At 35.6% G+C, this 22,724-nt stretch overlaps 1 protein-coding gene across 1 annotated transcript; it reads right to left on the minus strand.

Annotated features, from left to right (window-relative positions):
* Positions 1-546: 546 nt before the first annotated feature.
* LOC132548949 (cytosolic non-specific dipeptidase-like) lies at positions 547-20,965 on the minus strand. Its single transcript, XM_060212854.1, has 14 exons — positions 20,901-20,965; positions 15,290-15,413; positions 14,406-14,576; positions 14,174-14,257; positions 12,426-12,500; positions 12,261-12,341; positions 10,855-10,928; positions 10,078-10,152; positions 6,386-6,530; positions 5,991-6,090; positions 3,177-3,348; positions 2,755-2,840; positions 2,198-2,364; positions 547-1,224 (listed from the first exon to the last, which is right to left on the minus strand). Exons 1-14 carry the CDS (start codon positions 20,915-20,917, stop codon positions 1,180-1,182), a joined length of 1,416 nt encoding a protein of 471 aa, XP_060068837.1. The 5' UTR covers positions 20,918-20,965; the 3' UTR covers positions 547-1,179.
* Positions 20,966-22,724: the final 1,759 nt, after the last annotated feature.

The following is a 22,724-nucleotide window of genomic DNA, read 5'->3' on the forward strand; positions in this document are numbered from 1 at the left end:
TATCTCTTACTGGACACAGATCAGGCTTATCTCATACTGGACATAGATCAGGCTTATCTCATACTGGACACAGATCAGACTGATCTCATACTTGACATGGGTAAGGCTTCTAAGACCTTTTTCATACTGGACATGGGTAAGGCCTACCTCATACTCGATGTGGATAAAGCCTTTTTCATACTGGACACGGGTTACGTCTATAAGGCCTATTTTAAATTGGATATGGGTAAGGCACATCTCCTATTGCATGTAGAGAAGGGTTACCTTATAACAGAGGTTTTATTTCACAGCCATTTTCTGATCACATCCCCCCCCCAACCATTGTCATGGAGAAATAGTTTTATATTTTCTGTTTCTGTTCTGTAATTGGGAAACATTACACAACTGAAGTTCTACCTCCGATAGTGTAATTTGTGCCTTCTGAAATAAACCTGTTATATGATAATAATAAAATACTACTGTATATAGCTTCAATGATTGGAAGGTACCTTATACAAGGTGTATTCCAGACATTCCATGTAAGTTAATAAAACACAACAATTATCAAAAATCTATAGACTTTATTGATATAGAATGTTGTTAGATATCAATTACAAAAACACACATGTAAGACCTAATCCTCAACACTTTACTGATCAGTAAGTAATGGTGACAAAACAATCATAATTAAAGATTACTTCAAAGCTTTGTAAATATCTGCGTAGTCAACATTGTAAGCTTGATATTATTATAAATTAGTCTTGTAAACAAATGTTATGTGGTATAAATTTAGACTGATTTGAGACAAGAAATACGGAGACAGAAAAGTGGAAATCACAAATACATTTCATTATTGACATACCATCTAAATCGTTGGAAACAAGATTTCTGTGTTCTAAAGATTTATAGACTTTTCTGTGTTCTATCAAATATTTCACACACAGAGGTTTATTTTACTGTTACTGCAGATAGTTCAATGATCCAGTCTCTTACAGTAACGCACAAAAGTCTATGAACTAACCTACTTGACATTTCATTTCCTGTACAAAAATGTTTCAGTCAACAGGATTATATTTATATTATATATTATATTTCTATAGCCCCTGAAGAAAGTCTCAGTACACACCTTGTGAGCAAAGTACATGTTCACAATTTCTGATCAACTTGTACACACCATTCAATGATCACAACACTTCCAAATTACAACCTAGCAAGTTCATCCATGTAGGCACCCATCACTTTGATCTGAGAAAACAAATTAAAATGCCATATATAAATCAGACTAAAGTATGATTACAATACACATTTTAAAGGTATCTGGTTCACACCTCATCATAATTTAAGCTAAGAGACATCAGCTATCAACAATGATCAATACAAAAATAAAAATCGCAAAAAAAAAGTCCGAACACTTCAGACTTAAAATGTTTCCTTTGTTTTTATAGATTTTGATTGTTAGAATATGAATATAGATAAATTCCTTATAGCAATTATAACTCAAATGTTATGTAATCATGTCTTACAAAACTTGTATAAGTTATAATGCGATTGACATATTTTGTGCCCTGGCAAGCCCCTGGGTCCAATATAAAAATTCGGAGTTAAAATCAGCGGTGGGCTTATTACAGGCCAATGAAATAAGCACAGTGTTTTGAATTCTACTAAACAGTAAATGATATGAACAGATTTACTACCATGTAAAACTATATATGGTCAACAACGTAACCTTGTATGAAACCTATACAAGTGGTTGGTCAATGTAAGAACGATTACAAGTGTCAATTCAATGAAAACGATCTGGTTTCCTTGTCACTAGGTCTAATAAAAACTATCAAGGTATACATGATTGAAAAGGAAGAAAAGAAGATGAGGGCAGATAACGAAGGTTATTTACTTGTTAACAGTGCTAAACCTACGTGTTGTAACTGGTATTGGTAGGTGAGAGATAGTGTAGGAATATATCACTGTGTGAATGTGACCCTTGTATCCAGGTTAATCTTCTGACCCACTGTTTGCTCTTACACAAAAGTTATTAGAAAACATGTAATTCATTTCTAATCTAAAAATTTCAATCTCTGAGAAATGTTGAAATGGAGCTTAGTCTTACCGAGATGTCTTTTGGAAGGATGTGTGGGCATATTACACATGGCACATAAGGCATACAAAACCTCCATGCCCTCTACAGTATTTTCCTGTATCTGTCAACTGAATGTCTTACCCCATTGATGTAGTTTATGACATCCATTTTCTCATTCTGTGAGTGTGCACCATCATCGGAACAACCAAGTGGGAGCAACATGACATTTTTCTGGGTAGCATCCTGGAATGTCAAGGTCACTGGTATGCTGCCACCTTCACGGGTCAAGTCTGGTTCAACGCCATAAACTAAGTAGAGACAACACAGAAAGGTCAAATAGGCTAAAAACCAAAACAGAAAATATAAAAGGAATAATTACCAAGTTACAAACTCAGTCTAAGGCACATAGTCTGGGAATGACTCTCAATGAAGAAAAACTCAAATTATTAACCTTTTTCCTTTTTCTTGTCTCAAAGTAATTGTATTGATAGACCACTATCAGTATTGAGGCTCTGAGTTCAAGTGTCAATGTTTAACAAAAAAAAAACCAAACAAACAAAAACATGATCACGCATTCATTCCTTAATGTTTAGAAAGATGATCGTTTTAATTCAAAACCATTAGCACACTTTCTACATTCCTAAATATCGATTATAAAATTATTACAGGCTATTCTGCTGTAAGATTAAATCAAATACCTCTTTTCATGGCATTTATTCCTGCCACAAAGTTCGGATCATTGTAGTCACTGACCCATGGTTTCCCACCATGACCCATAGTAAGCCTACAGATGAAGAGAACATACATTTCTTTGCATGAATTGACATTCTTTTACTGCTTAGATAATAATAGAATTGAACACAAAACATAAGAAAAATATAATTAAACAGAGCCTTCATCAACCTTCATCACAAACTATCACTGAATATATATATTAACTACAGGCAATGTTAAAGTCCTGCTCTCCTTTAGTTGTATGGTTATACAAGCAGTGGTATCATTATATCATAACAAAACATAACTCCTCGAAAACAACATGACTTACAGAATTTCACAGTGCTTGTACATTGTAGTCAAATACCAATTGAAACTTCATTGAAACAATATTTTCAAAACTTACTTCATTTGATTGGGACTGTTTCTTTCCTTAAACTTTTGTTCCACATGTTCCCTGACAAGACGCTCTATTTCATCAGGGGTTTGGTTCGGTACCAGTCGGAGAGAAAATTTTCCAATGACTTTCCTTGGAATAACAGTCTTGGCTCCAGTATCACTAAATGCTCCCTCAATTCCTAGAATAAACATCATAAAGAAAATGTAGGAAATCCATTGTTTATAACAAACTAAGAATTTTAACATTTGTGATTTTATTCTGTGCAAAAACCCATCCGTAACATGGAATCAAAATGATGTGACCCCCTCCCACCCGATCAGGTGTAAAGCTGTGTTAAACTTAGAGTATTTTCTCAACAAGAAAGAATGCCTTGATAGTTGATGGGAATTCTGATATTTATTTTGGCCAAAATTAGCTAAACATGGGCTATTAGAGAAAGGGTTTCTTCAGCTCTTACTGAATTATGTGTACATGATGAAAAAATAATAATAATAAAATGTATGTCTATTGTTTCATAATTCAATTAATATAAATCACACATATGTTTCAGTCTTTCTTTTATATTGCAATTACAATAATGCAGTTTCATTCCATGAAACAAAAATCATCCAACGACAGAATATCAATTGACATCCTCGAAAAAAAGTCAACATTAGATTTTGTCATTGTTTTCCTCAGTTTGATTTTTCTTCTGCAAATTAGACGCTAATTTACTTCATCAAAAGGCTATAACTATTTTTTAAATGTTGCTCAGAAAACAGGTGACACACCGAAACAATTCAACGCTTGCACAAAAAGTTAAATGAGCTTTGATAGTCCAAAACATGTCTAAATTGCAATCATCCCCAATTATCAAGTACATCACATCAAAGCCATATCCCAATCCTTCCAATTTTAAAAAAAAAACATCTTGTACACTACAAACAACACTATAACAAATATATGCACCCAATTACAAATACAAGTTATCATGTACAGAAGTAGCTCTATACTAACACGTGAATATCCATCATCATTATAGTACAAAACAACATCATTGGACACAAACAGGTACTGACCAAAGACAAACGGGAGAGGAGTATGGATCATGGACAAAGACGGGCACTGACCAAGGACAAACGGAAGAGGAGTATGAACCTTGGACAGAGAGGGGCACTGACCAAGGACAAACGGGAGAGGAGTATGAACCTTGGACAGAGACAGGCACTGACCAAGGACAAACGGGAGAGGAGTATGAACCTTGGACAGAGAGGGGCACTGACCAAGGAGAGAAAAAATTGGCCAAAATGGAGAGGAGTAATCAGTAAGGACAGAAAAATGTACTGATCAAAGACAGAGAGGGACCCTGACTAAGGACATAGAGAGGTGCTGATAGAGGAAAGATAGTGTTGACTAATGACAGATAGGGGTACTGACAAAGAACTAAGAGAGGAATCATATCAAGGATAAAGAGAGGTACTGACCAATTAAGGACAGAGAGAGGTTCCATACTGACTCTGTACAGAGAGGGGCACTGACTCAGGACAGAGAGAGGTTCCATACTGACTCTGTACAGAAAGGGGTACTGACTAAGGACAGAGAGAGGTTCCATACTGACTCTACAGAGAGAGGTAATGACAATGGACAGAGAGGTTCCATACTGACTCTGTAGGGGCACTGACTCAGGACAGAGAGAGGTTCCACTACTGACTCTACAGAGAGGGGCACTGTAAGGACAGAGAGAGGTTACTCTGTACAGAAAGGGGCACTAAGGACAGAGAGAGGTTCCATACTGACTCTTTACAGAGAGGGGCACTGACTCAGGACAGAGAGGTTCCATACTGACTCTTTACAGAGAGGGGCACTGACTCAGGACAGAGAGAGGTTCCATACTGACTCTTTACAGAGAGGGGCACTGACTCAGGACAGAGAGAGGTTCCATACTGACTCTGTACAGAGAGGGGCACTGACTCAGGACAGAGAGAGGTTCCATACTGACTCTGTACAGAGAGGGGCACTGACTCAGGACAGAGAGAGGTTCCATACTGACTCTGTACAGAAAGGGGTACTGACTAAGGACAGAGAGAGGTTCCATACTGACTCTACAGAGAGAGGTACTGACAATGGACAGAGAGGTTCCATACTGACTCTGTACAGAGAGGGGCACTGACTCAGGACAGAGAGAGGTTCCATACTGACTCTGTACAGAAAGGGGCACTGACTAAGGACAGAGAGAGGTTCCATACTGACTCTACAGAGAGAGGTACTGACAATGGACAGAGAGGTTCCATACTGACTCTGTACAGAGAGGGGCACTGACTCAGGACAGAGAGAGGTTCCATACTGACTCTGTACAGAGAGGGGCACTGACTCAGGACAGAGAGAGGTTCCATACTGACTCTGTACAGAGAGAGATACTGACAATGGACAGAGAGGTTCCATACTGACTCTGTACAGAGAGGGGCACTGACTCAGGACAGAGAGAGGTTCCATACTGACTCTGTACAGAGAGAGGTACTGACAATGGACAGAGAGGTTCCATACTGACTCTGTACAGAGAGGTACTGACAATGGACAGAGAGTTACTAGTCAAGGATAGAAAGTTCATACCCTTGACAGACAGGGTTACTAACCAAGGATAGAGAAGGTTACCTTACTGAACATTGGCAGAGGGGTACTGGTCAAAGACAGAGAGGGGCTATGACTAAGGACAGAGAAGGGTACTGACAAAGGGTGTGGAGAGGAACCCTACTTGACAGAGTAGGGTCCTGAGTGTGAACAGAGAGGGATATTGACCATGGACAGAGATGTGTACTGACCATGGGTAGAGATTATACTGACCATGAATAGAGAGTGATGGGTATCTCCAGCGGTGCATCAGTATATCTGGTTTGTTGTCATATATCAGAGCATTACAGCCAGTGTCAGTCTTGTAATCTTCCTGAAATTATTAAAAGAAAATAAATTCATTAGGATTGTGATACTTGCCTCCTTGATCATAAAGGAGTGATAATCTGGCCTTGTAGTGCTGTTGTATACGACTTTTTAACCATAACCTAATAAATTTGAGAAACATTCATTGTGCACTTTTAAGCTAACAATCTTTAACAATAAAAACTGAGGACTGAATTTAGAATGGTAAGACAGCATGAAAACATATATGAAAATCTGCAGAATAGAGACGGGATCAAACGGTGAAAATGAAGATAGAATTTATCTAAGTAGTTGGTACCTACCACAGAGAAGTCAATAGGATCATACTTCATGCGTTCCTCCTCTGTGAGCTCCGCTACAGTATCACTGATTCCTGGGATGAGAATTTTGCCATTACTGTCCACCAATGTGCCCAGGACACCCACCAGATCGACCATAGCCTCGTGTCTAAACCATTCAAAATGACTCCATTACAACATGTCTTTTCCCTAGAGATTCTTAACTGTCAGTGTTATTTCACATTGTCTTTTTCCTGGAGATTCTTAACTGTCAGTGTTATTTTACAATGTCTTTTTCCTGGAGATTCTTAACTGTCAGTGTTATTTTATATTGTCTTTTTCCTGGAGATTCTTAACTGTCCGTGATATTTTACATTGTCTTGTTCCTGGAGATTCTTAACTGTCAGTGTTATTTTATATTGTCTTTTTCCTGGAGATTCTTAACTGTCCGTGATATTTTACATTGTCTTGTTCCTGGAGATTCTTAACTGTCAGTGTTTTTTTTACATTGTCTTGTTCCTGGAGATTCTTAACTGTCAGTGTTTTTTTTACATTGTCTTGTTCCTGGAGATTCTTAACTGTCAGTGTTATTTTATATTGTCTTTTTCCTGGAGATTCTTAACTGTCAGTGTTATTTTACATTGTCTTTTTCCTGGAGATTCTTAACTGTCAGTGTTTTTTTACATTGTCTTGTTCCTGGAGATTCTTAACTGTCAGTGTTTTTTTACATTGTCTTTTTCCTGGAGATTCTTAACTGTCAGTGTTTTTTTACATTGTCTTTTTCCTGGAGATTCTTAACTGTCAGTGTTTTTTTACATTGTCTTGTTCCTGGAGATTCTTAACTGTCAGTGTTTTTTTATATTGTCTTTTTCCTGGAGATTCTTAACTGTCAGTGTTATTTCACATTGTCTTGTTCCTGGAGATTCTTAACTGTCAGTGTTTTTTTACATTGTCTTTTTCCTGGAGATTCTTAACTGTCAGTGTTTTTTTACATTGTCTTGTTCCTGGAGATTCTTAACTGTCAGTGTTTTTTTACATTGTCTTGTTCCTGGAGATTCTTAACTGTCAGTGTTTTTTTACATTGTCTTTTTCCTGGAGATTCTTAACTGTCCGTGTTTTTTTTACATTGTCTTTTTCCTGGAGATTTTTAACTGTCAGTGTTTTTTTTACATTGTCTTGTTCCTGGAGATTCTTAACTGTCAGTGTTTTTTTACATTGTCTTTTTCCTGGAGATTCTTAACTGTCAGTGTTTTTTTACATTGTCTTTTTCCTGGAGATTCTTAACTGTCAGTGTTTTTTTACATTGTCTTGTTCCTGGAGATTCTTAACTGTCAGTGTTTTTTTACATTGTCTTGTTCCTGGAGATTCTTAACTGTCAGTGTTTTTTTACATTGTCTTGTTCCTGGAGATTCTTAACTGTCAGTGTTTTTTTACATTGTCTTTTTCCTGGAGATTCTTAACTGTCAGTGTTTTTTTACATTGTCTTGTTCCTGGAGATTCTTAACTGTCAGTGTTTTTTTATATTGTCTTGTTCCTGAGAATTCAGTGTTTTTTTAACTTGTCAGTGTTTTTTTACATTGTCTTTTTCCTGGAGATTCTTAACTGTCAGTGTTTTTTTACATTGTCTTTTTCCTGGAGATTCTTAACTGTCAGTGTTTTTTTACATTGTCTTTTTCCTGGAGATTCTTAACTGTCAGTGTTTTTTTTACATTGTCTTGTTCCTGGAGATTCTTAACTGTCAGTGTTTTTTTTTTTTTTATATTGTCTTTTTCCTGGAGATTCTTAACTGTCAGTGTTATTTAACATTGTGTTGTTCCTGGAGATTCTTAACTGTCAGTGTTTTTTTACATTGTCTTTTTCCTGTCAGTGTTTTTTTACATTCTGGAGATTTACTGTCAGTGTTTTTTTACATTGTCTTTTTCCTGGAGATTCTTAACTGTCAGTGTTTTTTTATATTGTCTTGTTCCTGGAGATTCTTAACTGTCAGTGTTTTTTTATATTGTCTTTTTCCTGGAGATTCTTAACTGTCAGTGTTATTTCACATTGTCTTGTTCCTGGAGATTCTTAACTGTCAGTGTTTTTTTTACATTGTCTTGTTCCTGGAGATTCTTAACTGTCAGTGTTTTTTTACATTGCCTTGTACCTGGAGATTCTTAACTGTCAGTGTTTTTTTACATTGTCTTGTACCTGGAGATTCTTAACTGTCAGTGTTTTTTTACATTGTCTTTTTCCTGGAGATTCTTAACTGTCAGTGTTTTTTTACATTTTTTTTTACATTGTCTTGTCTTTTTCCTGGAGATTCTTAACTGTCAGTGTTTTTTTACTTAATTGTCTTGTTCCTGGAGATTCTTAACTGTCAGTGTTTTTTTACATTGTCTTTTTCCTGGAGATTCTTAACTGTCAGTGTTTTTTTTACATTGTCTTGTTCCTGGAGATTCTTAACTGTCAGTGTTTTTTTACATTGTCTTGTTCCTGGAGATTCTTAACTGTCAGTGTTTTTTTACATTGTCTTGTACCTGGAGATTCTTAACTGTCAGTGTTTTTTTTACATTGTCTTGTTCCTGGAGATTCTTAACTGTCAGTGTTTTTTTTACATTGCCTTGTACCTGGAGATTCTTAACTGTCAGTGATTCTTAACTGTCAGTGTTTTTTTTACATTGCCTTGTACCTGGAGATTCTTAACTGTCAGTGTTTTTTTTACATTGTCTTGTACCTGGAGATTCTTAACTGTCAGTGTTTTTTTTACATTGTCTTGTTCCTGGAGATTCTTAACTGTCAGTGTTTTTTTTACATTGTCTTGTTCCTGGAGATTCTTAACTGTCAGTGTTTTTTTACATTGTCTTTTTCCTGGAGATTCTTAACTGTCAGTGTTTTTTTACATTGTCTTTTTCCTGGAGATTCTTAACTGTCAGTGTTTTTTTACATTGCCTTGTACCTGGAGATTCTTAACTGTCAGTGTTTTTTTTACATTGTCTTGTTCCTGGAGATTCTTAACTGTCAGTGTTTTTTTACATTGTCTTTTTCCTGGAGATTCTTAACTGTCAGTGTTTTTTTTACATTGCCTTGTACCTGGAGATTCTTAACTGTCAGTGTTTTTTTACATTGTCTTGTACCTGGAGATTCTTAACTGTCAGTGTTTTTTTTACATTGCCTTGTACCTGGAGATTCTTAACTGTCAGTGTTTTTTTACATTGTCTTTTTCCTGGAGATTCTTAACTGTCAGTGTTTTTTTACATTGTCTTGTTCCTGGAGATTCTTAACTGTCAGTGCTATTTCACATGATCTGTGTTTTGTCTTAACATACATACATGTCAGCTGGTGTGGTAAGAGTGATGTTTAGCATCCTTTTGTACACGATATATGTTACATTCTCTATTACACACTCTCTCTACAATGCTTGATATTGGTAAATAATTAAGTAATGATAAGTAATGATAAAAAAATACAAAAAATCTGTTCAATCTGTCATGTACTCATGCAGGTATTGGATTGGGACAAAATACACAAGACAGTTTCATATTTTAATGTGCTATGCTGTATAGTCTGTTTAAGGTTTTTAGGTATTCAAATCAACCAAACACTTTAATAAAAGTGATGTATTTTTCATGAAACCTCTTTTTCATGATTTATGCCATTATCAAAGAGAGCAAAAATACCATTCCTTAAAATGAAAACCTGACTGTATACACAACCCCTTCACTCAGAGTTTCACTTACACTGTGCCACCATACAATCCAGAGTGTAAGTCCTTGGTGGAGCCACATATCTCCAGGAAAAAGTAGCAAATTCCCCTGCAGAAAAGAAAGTTCAAATGACCACAGTGCTCATACATGTATTGTTTATTGAGATAAGAGACTAGAAGACAGTTCAGTCATACCTGTCCATGTGAACACAAGTTGATTTTATAATGACAGCCATTTTGTAATGGTCCAAATTGCCAAAATGGTCCAAAAAACAGTGATCATGCATGTTCCACCAAATCATGGACTATTGCGACAGATTTCAATTGAAATATTAAAGTTATTTTCACAGTCAAGTTAAAGCAACTAGTCTTTCAGATAAATCAAAATATAATTTGTCAAAAATCCTCTAATGGCTGGCACTGGATTCAATATTTTTACTACAGAGCATGAACCATTAAAAACAAAGTTTAAACAACCTCTACTTCTAGAATTTAAATATGTTATTACTATAGACTGTTTAACTTACGGTATTTTAGATTGAGTTAATATATAACTTTATCATTATTAGATAGTTAGCAAAATGTTTACCAGGGTTTTCCATAAGAGCCGGTCGCTGGCCAATTTGACCGGCTACTTTGATCATTTGGCCGCCTACACCAATCTAGTTCCGTAATAATGTTCCTTACACGACTACACGTACACGGCAGGCCAGCCTCCTACTTTCACTACACAGCCTATTACTAACAAAATTATGGAAAACCCTGGTTTACATAATAATTAAGGTATAACTTCAATATTGTCAACACTAACCTCAAGCCATATGTTACACATGGCTTTTTCTTGCCGAGCCAGTAGTTGTCTGATATACAGACAAAATCCACATCCTGTAGGAACGTATACACACAATATCAGTGTACATATACCATACATTAATACATAAGTTTATTAGAGTAACTGAGTGAAATTACTGTGTGTATTTGATATCCTCAAAATACCAAACAAAACATCGTGAATTGCTTAATATGCTTAGGAAAACAGTGAAGATGTCATGAACTTGATCACTAACACATATGAGGAAGGGTACTGTATCATGTCAGACTTTAACCTTGAGTGTAACATTAGTATCACATTTTGTTTATTGCTTTATAGACACAATAATTTTCCTGTGAAACATAAATCAATACAAACCTCTTTAAAATTTGACCTTCACCTTCAGTGACTTTAACCTAACTTCAACTAATTACGCTAATCATTATGTCATAAGAAAAAAATTACTTGGAAAATATTTCAAATTTGACCTTCACCATCAGTGACTTTAACCTAACTTCAACTAATTACACTAATCATTATGCAATAAGAAAACAATTACTTGGAAAATATTTCAAATTTGACCTTGACCTTAACAATGACATTCCTCTGAAAATCAAAAGTAAATGAGAGTAAGTTCTTCCTCTGAAGAAGTACTCAGAAAGTCTGAGTTTAATAATCGAAAGAAAACTGAAGATATTTGTCAGAAATCGATTTTCTTCTGATAATTTTGACCAGTGACTTCTATGAGTGCTATTGGCACAACAGACCTTGACATATGTTACCAAAAAAAAGAGAGAAAAAAATGTACAGACAGATGGACAGAAAACCATATTAGTATTGGGCTCCTGCAATCCTCAACTTCAAAGTGGGAACCCTTATCACTTGATATTCCCAAAATAACAATGAAAATAAGCCGTAAATGATTTATCAATAAGAGAATTGATATATCTAGAATGTTAACAATTGACAGATTTTGTAATGTCATATTTAACTAAGATGTCATAGATTTTAAACCAGAAGTGAGTCATGTCACAATATTTGAGTGATTTGAGGAAAAGTTTTCATATTTCCAGTTGTCTTAATACATCATGATTTTACTTATTAGGTACTGGTAAAATGTCTTGAAACTAAAACTTATTTTCAGTGTAAACTATACAATAAAATTGAGGGTAAATATGTATAATTCAGGCAACCATAGCTATGAATCCCACTTTCCAGATGAGATTCTTGAATGTCCAATCCTTTGCAGATCTTCTGGTTTGACATTTACGTATCCCCTCTGTTGAGATTTCTTGTAATACTCTCAAGGAGGGAAACTATTCTATTAGTCTTTACTGACCTTCACTTCAATGACATTCAGGAAACTGAAAATATATATTGATTGTGTGGGAACAGTCTCTACTGACCTTCAGGAAGCCTTCCTTGCTGTTGTTGACCAAATCATCTAGTCCGTCTGATCCACATTCCTCCATCCCCTCAAACATAAACTGTAAAAATCAGAATATTAATAAATGTCTGCACTTAAAGACATATACAAATGACAAAAACATTGAAGATCTATACACACATACCTTAAGGTTGACAGGGACAGGCATTTTATTTATCTTCATTGCCTCAAGACAGTTGATCCAAGCCAGTACTGGACCCTGTAAAAATTTGAAATGTGGAAATCATTTACAACGGCCTTTCTCATGTTATGAACTGATCATTAAAATTTCCTACAGGATCTAATGATATCCTTCCTCCTGCGAAGAGAATGTTAAAAATACTAATTTTTGATACAGATGAACCTTCATTTACACCATGAACTTGCTACTTCTAAATGTGTCAACAACATTTTTCAAATTATCTGATCCAATCTACTAAGAAGTACAGACAGGCTTAAAGAGAAGGAAGGAAAAGTAAATATATCTTGAGGAATGGCAATTTCAATTCTATGTGGAGGAGGTTGGTGGAGGGGTCCAGTCTATGTGGAGGGGGTTGGTGGAGGGGTCCAGTCTATGTGGAGGAGGTTGGGGGAGGGGTCCAGTCTATGTGGAGGGGGTTGGGGGAGGGGTCCAGTCTATGTGGAGGGGGTTGGGGGAGGGGTCCAGTCTATGTGGAGGGGGTTGGTGGAGGGGGTCTATTGGTGGAGGGGTCCAGTCTATGTGGAGGGGGTTGGTGGAGGGGTCCAGTCTATGTGGATGTGGAGGGGGTCTATTGGAGGGGGTTGGAGGGGTCCAGTCTATGTGGAGGGGGTTGGTGGAGGGGTCCAGTCTATGTGGAGGGGGTTGGTGGAGGGGTCCAGTCTATGTGGAGGAGGTTGGTGGAGGGGTCCAGTCTATGTGGAGGAGGTTGGTGGAGGGGTCCAGTCTATGTGGAGGAGGTTGGGGGAGGGGTCCAGTCTATGTGGAGGAGGTTGGTGGAAGGGTCCAGTCAATGTGGAGGGGGTTGGTGGAGGGGTCCAGTCTATGTGGAGGGGGTTGGGGGAGGGGGCCAGTCTATGTGGAGGGGGTTGGGGGAGGGGGCCAGTCTATGTGGAGGGGGTTGGTGGAGGGGTCCAGTCTATGTGGAGGGGGTTGGTGGAGGGGTCCAGTCTATGTGGAGGGGGTTGGTGGAGGGGTCCAGTCTATGTGGAGGGGGTTGGGGGAGGGGTCCAGTCTATGTGGAGGGGGTTGGGGGAGGTGTCCAGTCTATGTGGAGGAGGTTGGGGGAGGGGTCCAGTCTATGTGGAAGGGGTGTGCGCATGTGTCCCAGTGTAAGTGGGAGGAGGGAGATAAAGGGTATGTTGAGGAGGATCCAGTGTATGTGGCTGGGGTATCCAGTCTATGTAGAAGGAGGAGGGCGGTATCCAGTGTTTGTAGACAAAAGGGTCCAGTCTATGTGGAAGGAATGAGGGAAGTATCCAGTGCTTGTTTGGGCAGGTCAGTGTATATGTGGGGATGGGTCCAGTTTATGTGAAAGGAGTGGGGGAAGTATCCAGTGTTTGTTTGGGCACGTCAGTGTATATGAGGGGATGGGTCCAGTTTATGTGGAAGAGGGGGGAAGGGGTCCAATCTATGTGCAAAGATAGTTGAGGTTTAGACTAAATAGAGGGAGAAGGAAATTGTGTTAATGTGGAGAGAGGGGAACCAGTTTAATGTGTATGAAAGGGGAGCAGTCAGTATGAAGCGAAGGGATAGGAAAGCAGTCAATGTGATGGTGGACAGATGGGGCAAATGCTATATGCTAAAAGCATTTCATGAAATAGTCACAATGGTCTCATAAAACATTCAAAATTCCAACTTTTAAAGCATTGTTTAATTTGTATAAAGAAGATAATATTTGGAGAATTATCTACCTTGTCGTCTGTAGAACCCCTGCCGTAGATTTTTCCATCCTTTTCGACTGCCTTAAATGGATCCTCTTGGTCCCAACCATCTGTCTGAATAACACAAACTAGTTAATTTACATCTATTAACACTTATGTTGTTAACAACAAGTTATTTCTATAAACATTCCCATTTTAATCTCCATCAATATCAATAAGTCATTGTTAACTGTTAGTACTAATCCTACATCTGCTATTGTACCTTCAAAGCTGGCTGTACATCCAGATGTCCATAGACAAGCAGGGTCTTCTTTTTGGGGTCTTTGCCAAGTGTACCTTGTAAGACTGGGGGAAGTGGAATTTTCCTACCTCCTCCGAGGTCTTGTTCTCCTAGATCCTTCAACTCAGTCTCCGCACCGAGTTTATCCATCAGCTAGAATGACAGGAAATTTAGTCACGAAGGCTTTTGATTAATAACAAATCTATCCTTCAAGTTTTAATATAATCACTTCACCAGAAACGCAATTTCTAATTGTTTATTCCAACATTATAACTTAAACTTCAACACATTTCTATCACATAATTTTTCATACATATGAAGCATTATCTCAATCCATATGATTCATCAACAAAACTTTGGTGAGAAAAATGAAGTAAGTAACAAAAAAAAGAAAAATTTAACAAGAGTGCTGTGGACACAATATACGCCGCCACAAAATATAAAGATCAAGATTGGTCCTTTTAATTATCGCTTTTAACATTTCTGTATCATAAATCTTACAAAAATCAATGAACCGTAAAATCGCCCCTTCATGCACATCAAACCATTGTATTAGTGACAATGAGCAAGTTTTATGAAAATCTGATCATTAGTTTAGGAGGAGTTGCATTCACAAGACATGGATGTACGGACGGACAGACGGAGAAGATGACGCCAATATACGGCGTATAAAACACTGTGCTTTATAACTTGTGTTATGTCAGTTTAATTGATGTTACCTTAAAAATCTGATTTCATATTACAATGTTTTACAAAAAAGCTGTCTGTGTACCAAAACCCTTGGTCAACATTGGTGACTTAGTGATGAAAGTATGAAATCATGGTACTTGCTCGTAATCATTTTTTGGCTCAATAGATCTACTGACCTCCTTTGTCCAGCACACCATTCTTTTGACATCGTCACGATTTTCTGGCCATGCTGACACACTTTTGATGGCCACCGCCTCTTTCAGACGTTCGATGTAATCTCCCTGATGCTCATCTATGTACCTGCAACAGTAAACAAACTGATGTTTGCTTCTACTAAGTTAATACTGGTGATATTTTATATAACCTGTGCTAATAATATGACTATCACTTATCAAGTCTCTTTTTTGTTATACTTAAATTTACGCAATACGTTCTGAAATTATTTGTCATTATTCAGTTTCTTTTTTAAATAAGTCACCATTTGTGTTGTGTTTTTATATCTTTCTGTTTTTTTGTGTAATTCAGTCATCCTTTGTATCAATTGTAGTTTGATATAAATAGCTAATTTGATGTTTGCGACATCAGTCACTATATTATTTGTATCATTGCTGGTTTCTATTTCGGTCACCTTTGTATCCTGATCTGGTTACGTCCAGGTTTTGGTCACTTTTTGTGTCAAGTATGTTCACCATTCCCTTGTCACTATCATTGTTAAAATTAAGGCACTTTTTGTGTTCTCATTGGATACATTTAGCAACATGATTTTGGTCATTTTTAGGTCAACATTTCTGTGCCATGTACACATGGTTTCCTACATAATAGTGGAAGATGATATCACACATACCATCATGTGAATGTACATGAGTCCAAATTTCAGTTAGCTCATCTGAAAATCATGCAATTCATTTGAGAAAGTCCTTTTCCATAACCTTTTTGGTCCAAGAAAGCCATAAAGACAATCTAAATGTCACACTGGGTCAGAATTTCATTACGTACCAACTTCAAACGATGCCTTACTTACAAGTAAAGGTCCAGTCTGAGTGTTCTGGTTTATTCAGGAGGAGTGGCAATAACACAATTTTTATTTATGGTGGCCATCTTGAATGTAACATGGGTTCAAATAGCATTTGGGACTGTAAGTTTGGACCATTTCCCACTCATTCGTGAAATTAGAGATTTTGTCCCTGCATAATTTCAGGAGAAGTGCAAATACAATTGTGATATAGTATTAAAGATTGTACAATGACACAAAAGTGAATAGCATCTTTTCATAATTAAGAGTACAGTATAGCCAAGCAATGAATTAAACTGCATCATACAGCTATCGCTATCATGGGTTGGATCTTGAAAATCATGTGGCCAACTTATTGATATAGTGAGTCTGTTTAGGTATCACCATCTAATTAGGAAAAGTAGTGATAACCATGTAAGTAATTGTTTAGAATAGTCATAAGGTTTAACATGGCTGTTGTGGTAGGCATCATTAATGTTGTAAGGATTTAGATCTCAATTCAGATCAATTATAACCCTACCCACCAGTGATGAGCCTCCAAAACATCATTCATTAAGAAACTTTAATACGGATGATAATTCATTAAAACTCACACTGTCAATGCACAAGTTGGACACTACTATCATAATAAAAACATTCCATCTTTACAACCAATCATCATTTCTTTATAGTTTGTTTGGTAAAACAACACTGAATTTTTCATGACCCGATAATCCACTTAAAGTGTACCTGCCTCTGTTAGAGCACCCACACCTTTTTTTCTGGGAAAGGTAAGTATTTGATTAAGCCCATACATAAAAGGACTGCTTACTTATCTATCAAATAAAATTATTATAAATTTAACATCTCTTTATACCCTGTCAATAATGATGCTGAAGTTTTTTCATCAAATTGTACTTCCTTTCACCAGAATCTTGGGTCTCAACACATACTTTAAATGGAAACTTTACCATGTAAAAAGTTTTAAAAAGCTATGAGGTGTGCTTGCAGTGATATTTGATATTCCAACTGGAATTATCTTAAAAATGGGTCTGTCTAGACATACAGGATGACTCATTTTCACCTGATCTTTTTATTTTGTGGTATAAAAAAACTACAAATCCTGAATCACACATGTGGTACCCAATTTATTTTACAAACAGTCAGTAATGACACAAGATTCTGAGAAAACAAAAACAAAAAAGAAACAAAACAAATTTTTTTTTTCTTTTCTCCATTAATATTCAGAAAAATGAGTACACATACAAATGAAATTATTTAATACATAGACAGATGAGAAATCACTGAAATCCTGATATGTCATCTTTATAAACCTACAAATATACTTCACAAACATCAGAAAAATTTGGACATGGTTACACAGCTAAGTCAGACACATGATGTAGAGAAAATGCACATGCTCGTTACTCATCAGTCAGGTTACAAAAGACAAGTGCCATATTAACCATGACTGAAACAACTTCTGTTTAACCTAAGGAAGAAGTCAAGTGTTGATGAGCACCTACTAGTCAGAGCAAGGTCTGAACCAAGGGTAGGAAAGAGGTCACCTTCAAACTGCCTCAACACAGAGAGTGCCTATGAAGTAAAAAAAATATTTGACAAGTTATAAACATGTCTAACAAGTTCAAACCTTCTACTATTCTAACAAATTACTGTAGTCAACCATAGGCCATTTTGCAGATGACTTAATAAGACTCAATAGACATCATGGTGACCATGTTTCCTCTTTACATTGCATTTTCATATTCATATAAAATTGGTTTAAGCCTGTAATATTTAGGATGTAAATAAAACTACAAATGGCACCAAGAAAGAAATTGTCACTAAAGTACTACAAGGGATCTCAGTATCAATGTAAAAGGAGTGATATTCTTTCTATTCCATGTTATTCTCAACCTCGGGTGATGATCAAACTGCCCTTTCAACAACAGGTCCCAGAGAGATATCTTGGCATCCAACATCCATGATCTTCATTGTTTCTATTTAAAACTAATAATTGCTGTTTAAACGCGTTGTTTCGTGTCCAGTTATAATATTGGTGAATAATTCAGGATGGTAACATTATATGTTCAACAAGATAATAATACAGTGATGATGAAATGTGGTTTCTTGATAACACAATCATTAGTGAGAGGAAGTCACACAGACAAGAAACCTGACACCAACCAATCCTAATAATGGCTAAAATATTCAAATCAATGCCACTTAATCGGCACAATAATAACTTATTGCGTAATTTTATGGCTAACATGCACAATATAGAAATAATGAATCAAGGTTTACAAATAAAAATTTTTTTTTTTGCCAAAACTAAACCAAATTAACAGGGTCTGAAGTACGATTTTGTTGTGACTGCAATATTATCTCTAAAATGGTCATTTTCAGCTCTCTTCAATATGTGGTATGTAACATATGGACTCTTAATGAACAGGCTATTAAGTTGATTAGTAGTTCCTGGAAAACAGGTTCCATTAATGTTTAATTTAACACAAAAAAACGATCCAAGTAAGTTTCAATCAAAACACACACCAATTGTCACCAGTGAGTGGGTTATTTATTGTCAAAATGGCTTCTGGCAACCACCTTGAATATAGGATATATTCAAAATGTGGACTGCATAACAAAAACCCCAAGCCTACTGATTGTGTTAAATTTCAAGAACATCCCTACAATTGTTCAGCAGAATAATGATTAAAAATCAAATGTCAAAACTATAATGTTAAAAATTCCATATCACTAACTTAAGTATAAATAAGTATAAATATGTACCAGGTATGTCGAAGTCTGTGCCCAAATATAAGTGACACCTCATTTTGAAATTCAAATTAATGACTGAAATTTCAATAAATTTCATAGATCAATGCCTTATATCAAACGTTCATATAATATTTCAGAATTATTTGTAAGGTATACAATACCCAATTCAATACATATATATATAGTGACAGTTCATACTAAACTCCACTAAATGATAGAAAAGCAAATACACATATAATCATGTCCTTGATCCTACAAGTTGTTCCTATGATATTTTAGGATCGTCTTTGCACTAGACAATAAATCTATATATAGTGACAACTCATACTAAAAATTCCAGGAAAGGATAAAAAAAGCCAGCATACATTTAATTATGTCCTTGATACCATAAATTGTTTATACAATATTTCAGGATAGTTTTTGCACTCGACAATAAGTCTATATAGAGTGACAACTCATTAAAATGTTAGAAAAAGTCAACATACATTTAATTATATTCTTGATACCATAAATTGTTTATACGATATTTCAGGATAGTTTTTGCACTCGACAATAAGTCTATATATAGTGACAACTCATACTGAAAATTCCACGAAAGGATAAAAAAGCCAGCATACATTTAATTATGTCCTTGATACCATAAATTGTTTATACAATATTTCAGGATAGTTTTTGCACTCGACAATAAGTCTATATAGAGTGACAACTCATACTAAAATGTTAGAAAAAGTCAACATACATTTAATTATATTCTTGATACCATAAATTGTTTATACGATATTTCAGGATAGTTTTAGCACTCGACAATAAGTCTATATATAGTGACAACTCATACTGAAAATTCCACGAAAGGATAAAAAAACCAGCATACATTTAATTATGTCCTTGATACCATAAATTGTTCATACAATAGTTCAGGATGGTCTTTGCACTAGACAATAAGTCTATAAAGAGTGACAACTCATTCTAAAATGTTAGAAAAGTCAACATACATTTAATTATATTCTTGATACCATAAATTGTTTATATGATATTTCAGGATAGTTTTTGCACTCGACAATAAGTCTATATAGAGTGACAACTCATACTAAAATGTTAGAAAAAGTCAACATACATTTAATTATATTCTTGATACCATAAATTGTTTATACAATATTTCAGGATAGTTTTTGCACTCGACAATAAGTCTATATATAGTGACAACTCATACTGAAAATTCCACGAAAGGATAAAAAAGCCAGCATACATTTAATTATGTCCTTGATACCATAAATTGTTTATACAATATTTCAGGATAGTTTTTGCACTCGACAATAAGTCTATATAGAGTGACAACTCATACTAAAATGTTAGAAAAAGTCAACATACATTTAATTATATTCTTGATACCATAAATTGTTTATACGATATTTCAGGATAGTTTTAGCACTCGACAATAAGTCTATATATAGTGACAACTCATACTGAAAATTCCACGAAAGGATAAAAAAGCCAGCATACATTTAATTATGTCCTTGATACCATAAATTGTTCATACAATAGTTCAGGATGGTCTTTGCACTAGACAATAAGTCTATAAAGAGTGACAACTCATTCTAAAATGTTAGAAAAGTCAACATACATTTAATTATATCCTTGATATCATAAATTGTTTATACAATATTTCAGGATAGTTTTTGCACTCGACAATAAGTCTATATATAGTGACAACTTAGACTAAAATGTTAGAAAAGCCAACATACATTTAACTATGTCCTTGATCCTACAAATTGCCTATATAATATTTCAGTTCTGTCATTGCAATAGGCCTAGACATCTAAGAACGATTTTCAACGAAAATCGTGCTCTAGGCTTACATTTTAGCTGGGGGCAAAAAAAACAAAATGAAAGTAGAAAGACACTCCCCTCTGGCTTTTTACTTCATGCAGATTTAAGTTACTGTAAACGGGGAAAAAATTAATCCCTATAGTAGATATGAGTTTTTATCTTCATGCGGTATACCAAAGACTTCTACTTACGCGAATAACTTATCCATTGTGTCTTCTTTAGGAGCTGCTGTTCCAGATAGGTGTCGACAGTTTAGTTAATTCCAACCGGAAGGAAGAAGAAACATTTTCACGTGATTATTAATTTGCTATCGGGCTACAACATTTGCCATAAAACGTACGGATCTATCGTATTAATTATTTATATTAACAACATGTGGTACATCTTAAAAAACACACATTAGAGTCAATGCGATAACCTAAAGCATAAAACAGATTTAGAAATAAGTATCTTTGCGTTCCTAGTTTATTTCGTACATGGCGCTAAAAACGTCACTTCCTATTCTCATACGGGCACTTCTACCAATATGGTGGACATCTTGTGTCATGGCGAAATGTGTTGAGGTGGGTATTTTCATAAAAATAAATTCGATTACCGAATAAATGAACATTTACGGTGTGTTTAGTTGGCTATCGAAGTCAAACGGTACACGTGCTCTAAACAGATGCACATCACAATGTTCAAGAGTTTTGAAGAACGCAGATCGTAGACATCGGCATCGGACCAAGATTTCGCGATTCGGCATGATTTGGGACTTGTCTGGGCTAACAGACGAAAGAACATTAGCGGATCAAAGCGTTTTAGTTCTGTTTTTGATTTTCGCGTTGTACAGTAGTGTATCACAATTTCCCTTAAACCAAACTTCTATCCTAATTGAAGAAATCTGTTAAAATGAAAAGAAAAACAAAAAATTACCATTACCTGCTCCATTTTGTTTTCAGACAAGCAGCAGTCTGAGACCTTTGAGTCTGTACTTTGATTTAGGCATAGTTAAATTCTAACGTATCAGCGAATGTCATCATTATGATAACATTCAGTGTGAAATCCTGTTTGATATTCTATATTAATGGAATGAATGTGCCTTAGCCCATTTCCAAGCAGTGGATCCTTTTTTGTTGTGTTCAAATTACTATGGCTCGTGCTTATCATTTAAGATATACTTAGCCACATTCCTACAGCAAAAAGAAGCATTCAGGCAGATATACCTTTCAGAAATTATCTTAAGTCCAAAAGTCTCGGAGTACCTCTTTTTCAATTGTCTTGCTTGGGTTAGCATTGAGCACAGAACCGCATTTGGGTAATAGTCCTGCATTTGATGGATAGTTACTGCTTTGAGTAAGCAATTAATTACCGAAATGGGTCTTTTTCGTTCTATTCAATAATAGCAATAAAAAGATGTCATATTTTTGCCATGGCCCAATTACCAATGCAATATTGTAATATTTACTAAAAATTGAATGATTCAGTTGTCTTACTTGTTGTAAAAATGCCCAGTAGTTTAAAGGTGTTAACTCAAGTTCTACAACATGCAGGTATGCACCATATGCATTTTTTCTTTCTTTTTTTTTTTTTTTGATATTCCCATCACACTTAAGAGGATGAAGAGTCGTCATCTCTAAACCTACAGTCATTATAACATAGGTATTTTGTTATAAACTACAAAGGATAATATAAACATGATGATATTAATGTTGTCTTGTGTGACATGAATGTTGCTGGCTATTTGGAACTGTGATGTGTACCATTTAAACTGCTTCTGGCATGTACAAATGTTATTTTACAATTCTTGTATAAGGATAGAAATTGTTGCTTTTGATTGTCTAGCATATATAAAGTATATGAAAAATGTTATATTGAATGTATTATTATAGATTTTTTAATTGAAAATTGATGCTGATGTCTTTTAAATAAAATGCAGACCTTTTGCATGAGAAATTAATATTGTCAAAGGGGCATAACTCCAGGTAACCAACCATCTTTGTATAATGTGACAAACCTTTTGGTCTGACCATTCC

This window comes from Ylistrum balloti, unplaced genomic scaffold (genome assembly GCF_031769215.1).
Source record: "Ylistrum balloti isolate Yb309-2 unplaced genomic scaffold, AGI_CSIRO_Ybal_v1 Utg369618, whole genome shotgun sequence".
In the NCBI taxonomy this organism is placed as follows: Eukaryota; Metazoa; Mollusca; class Bivalvia; order Pectinida; family Pectinidae; genus Ylistrum; species Ylistrum balloti.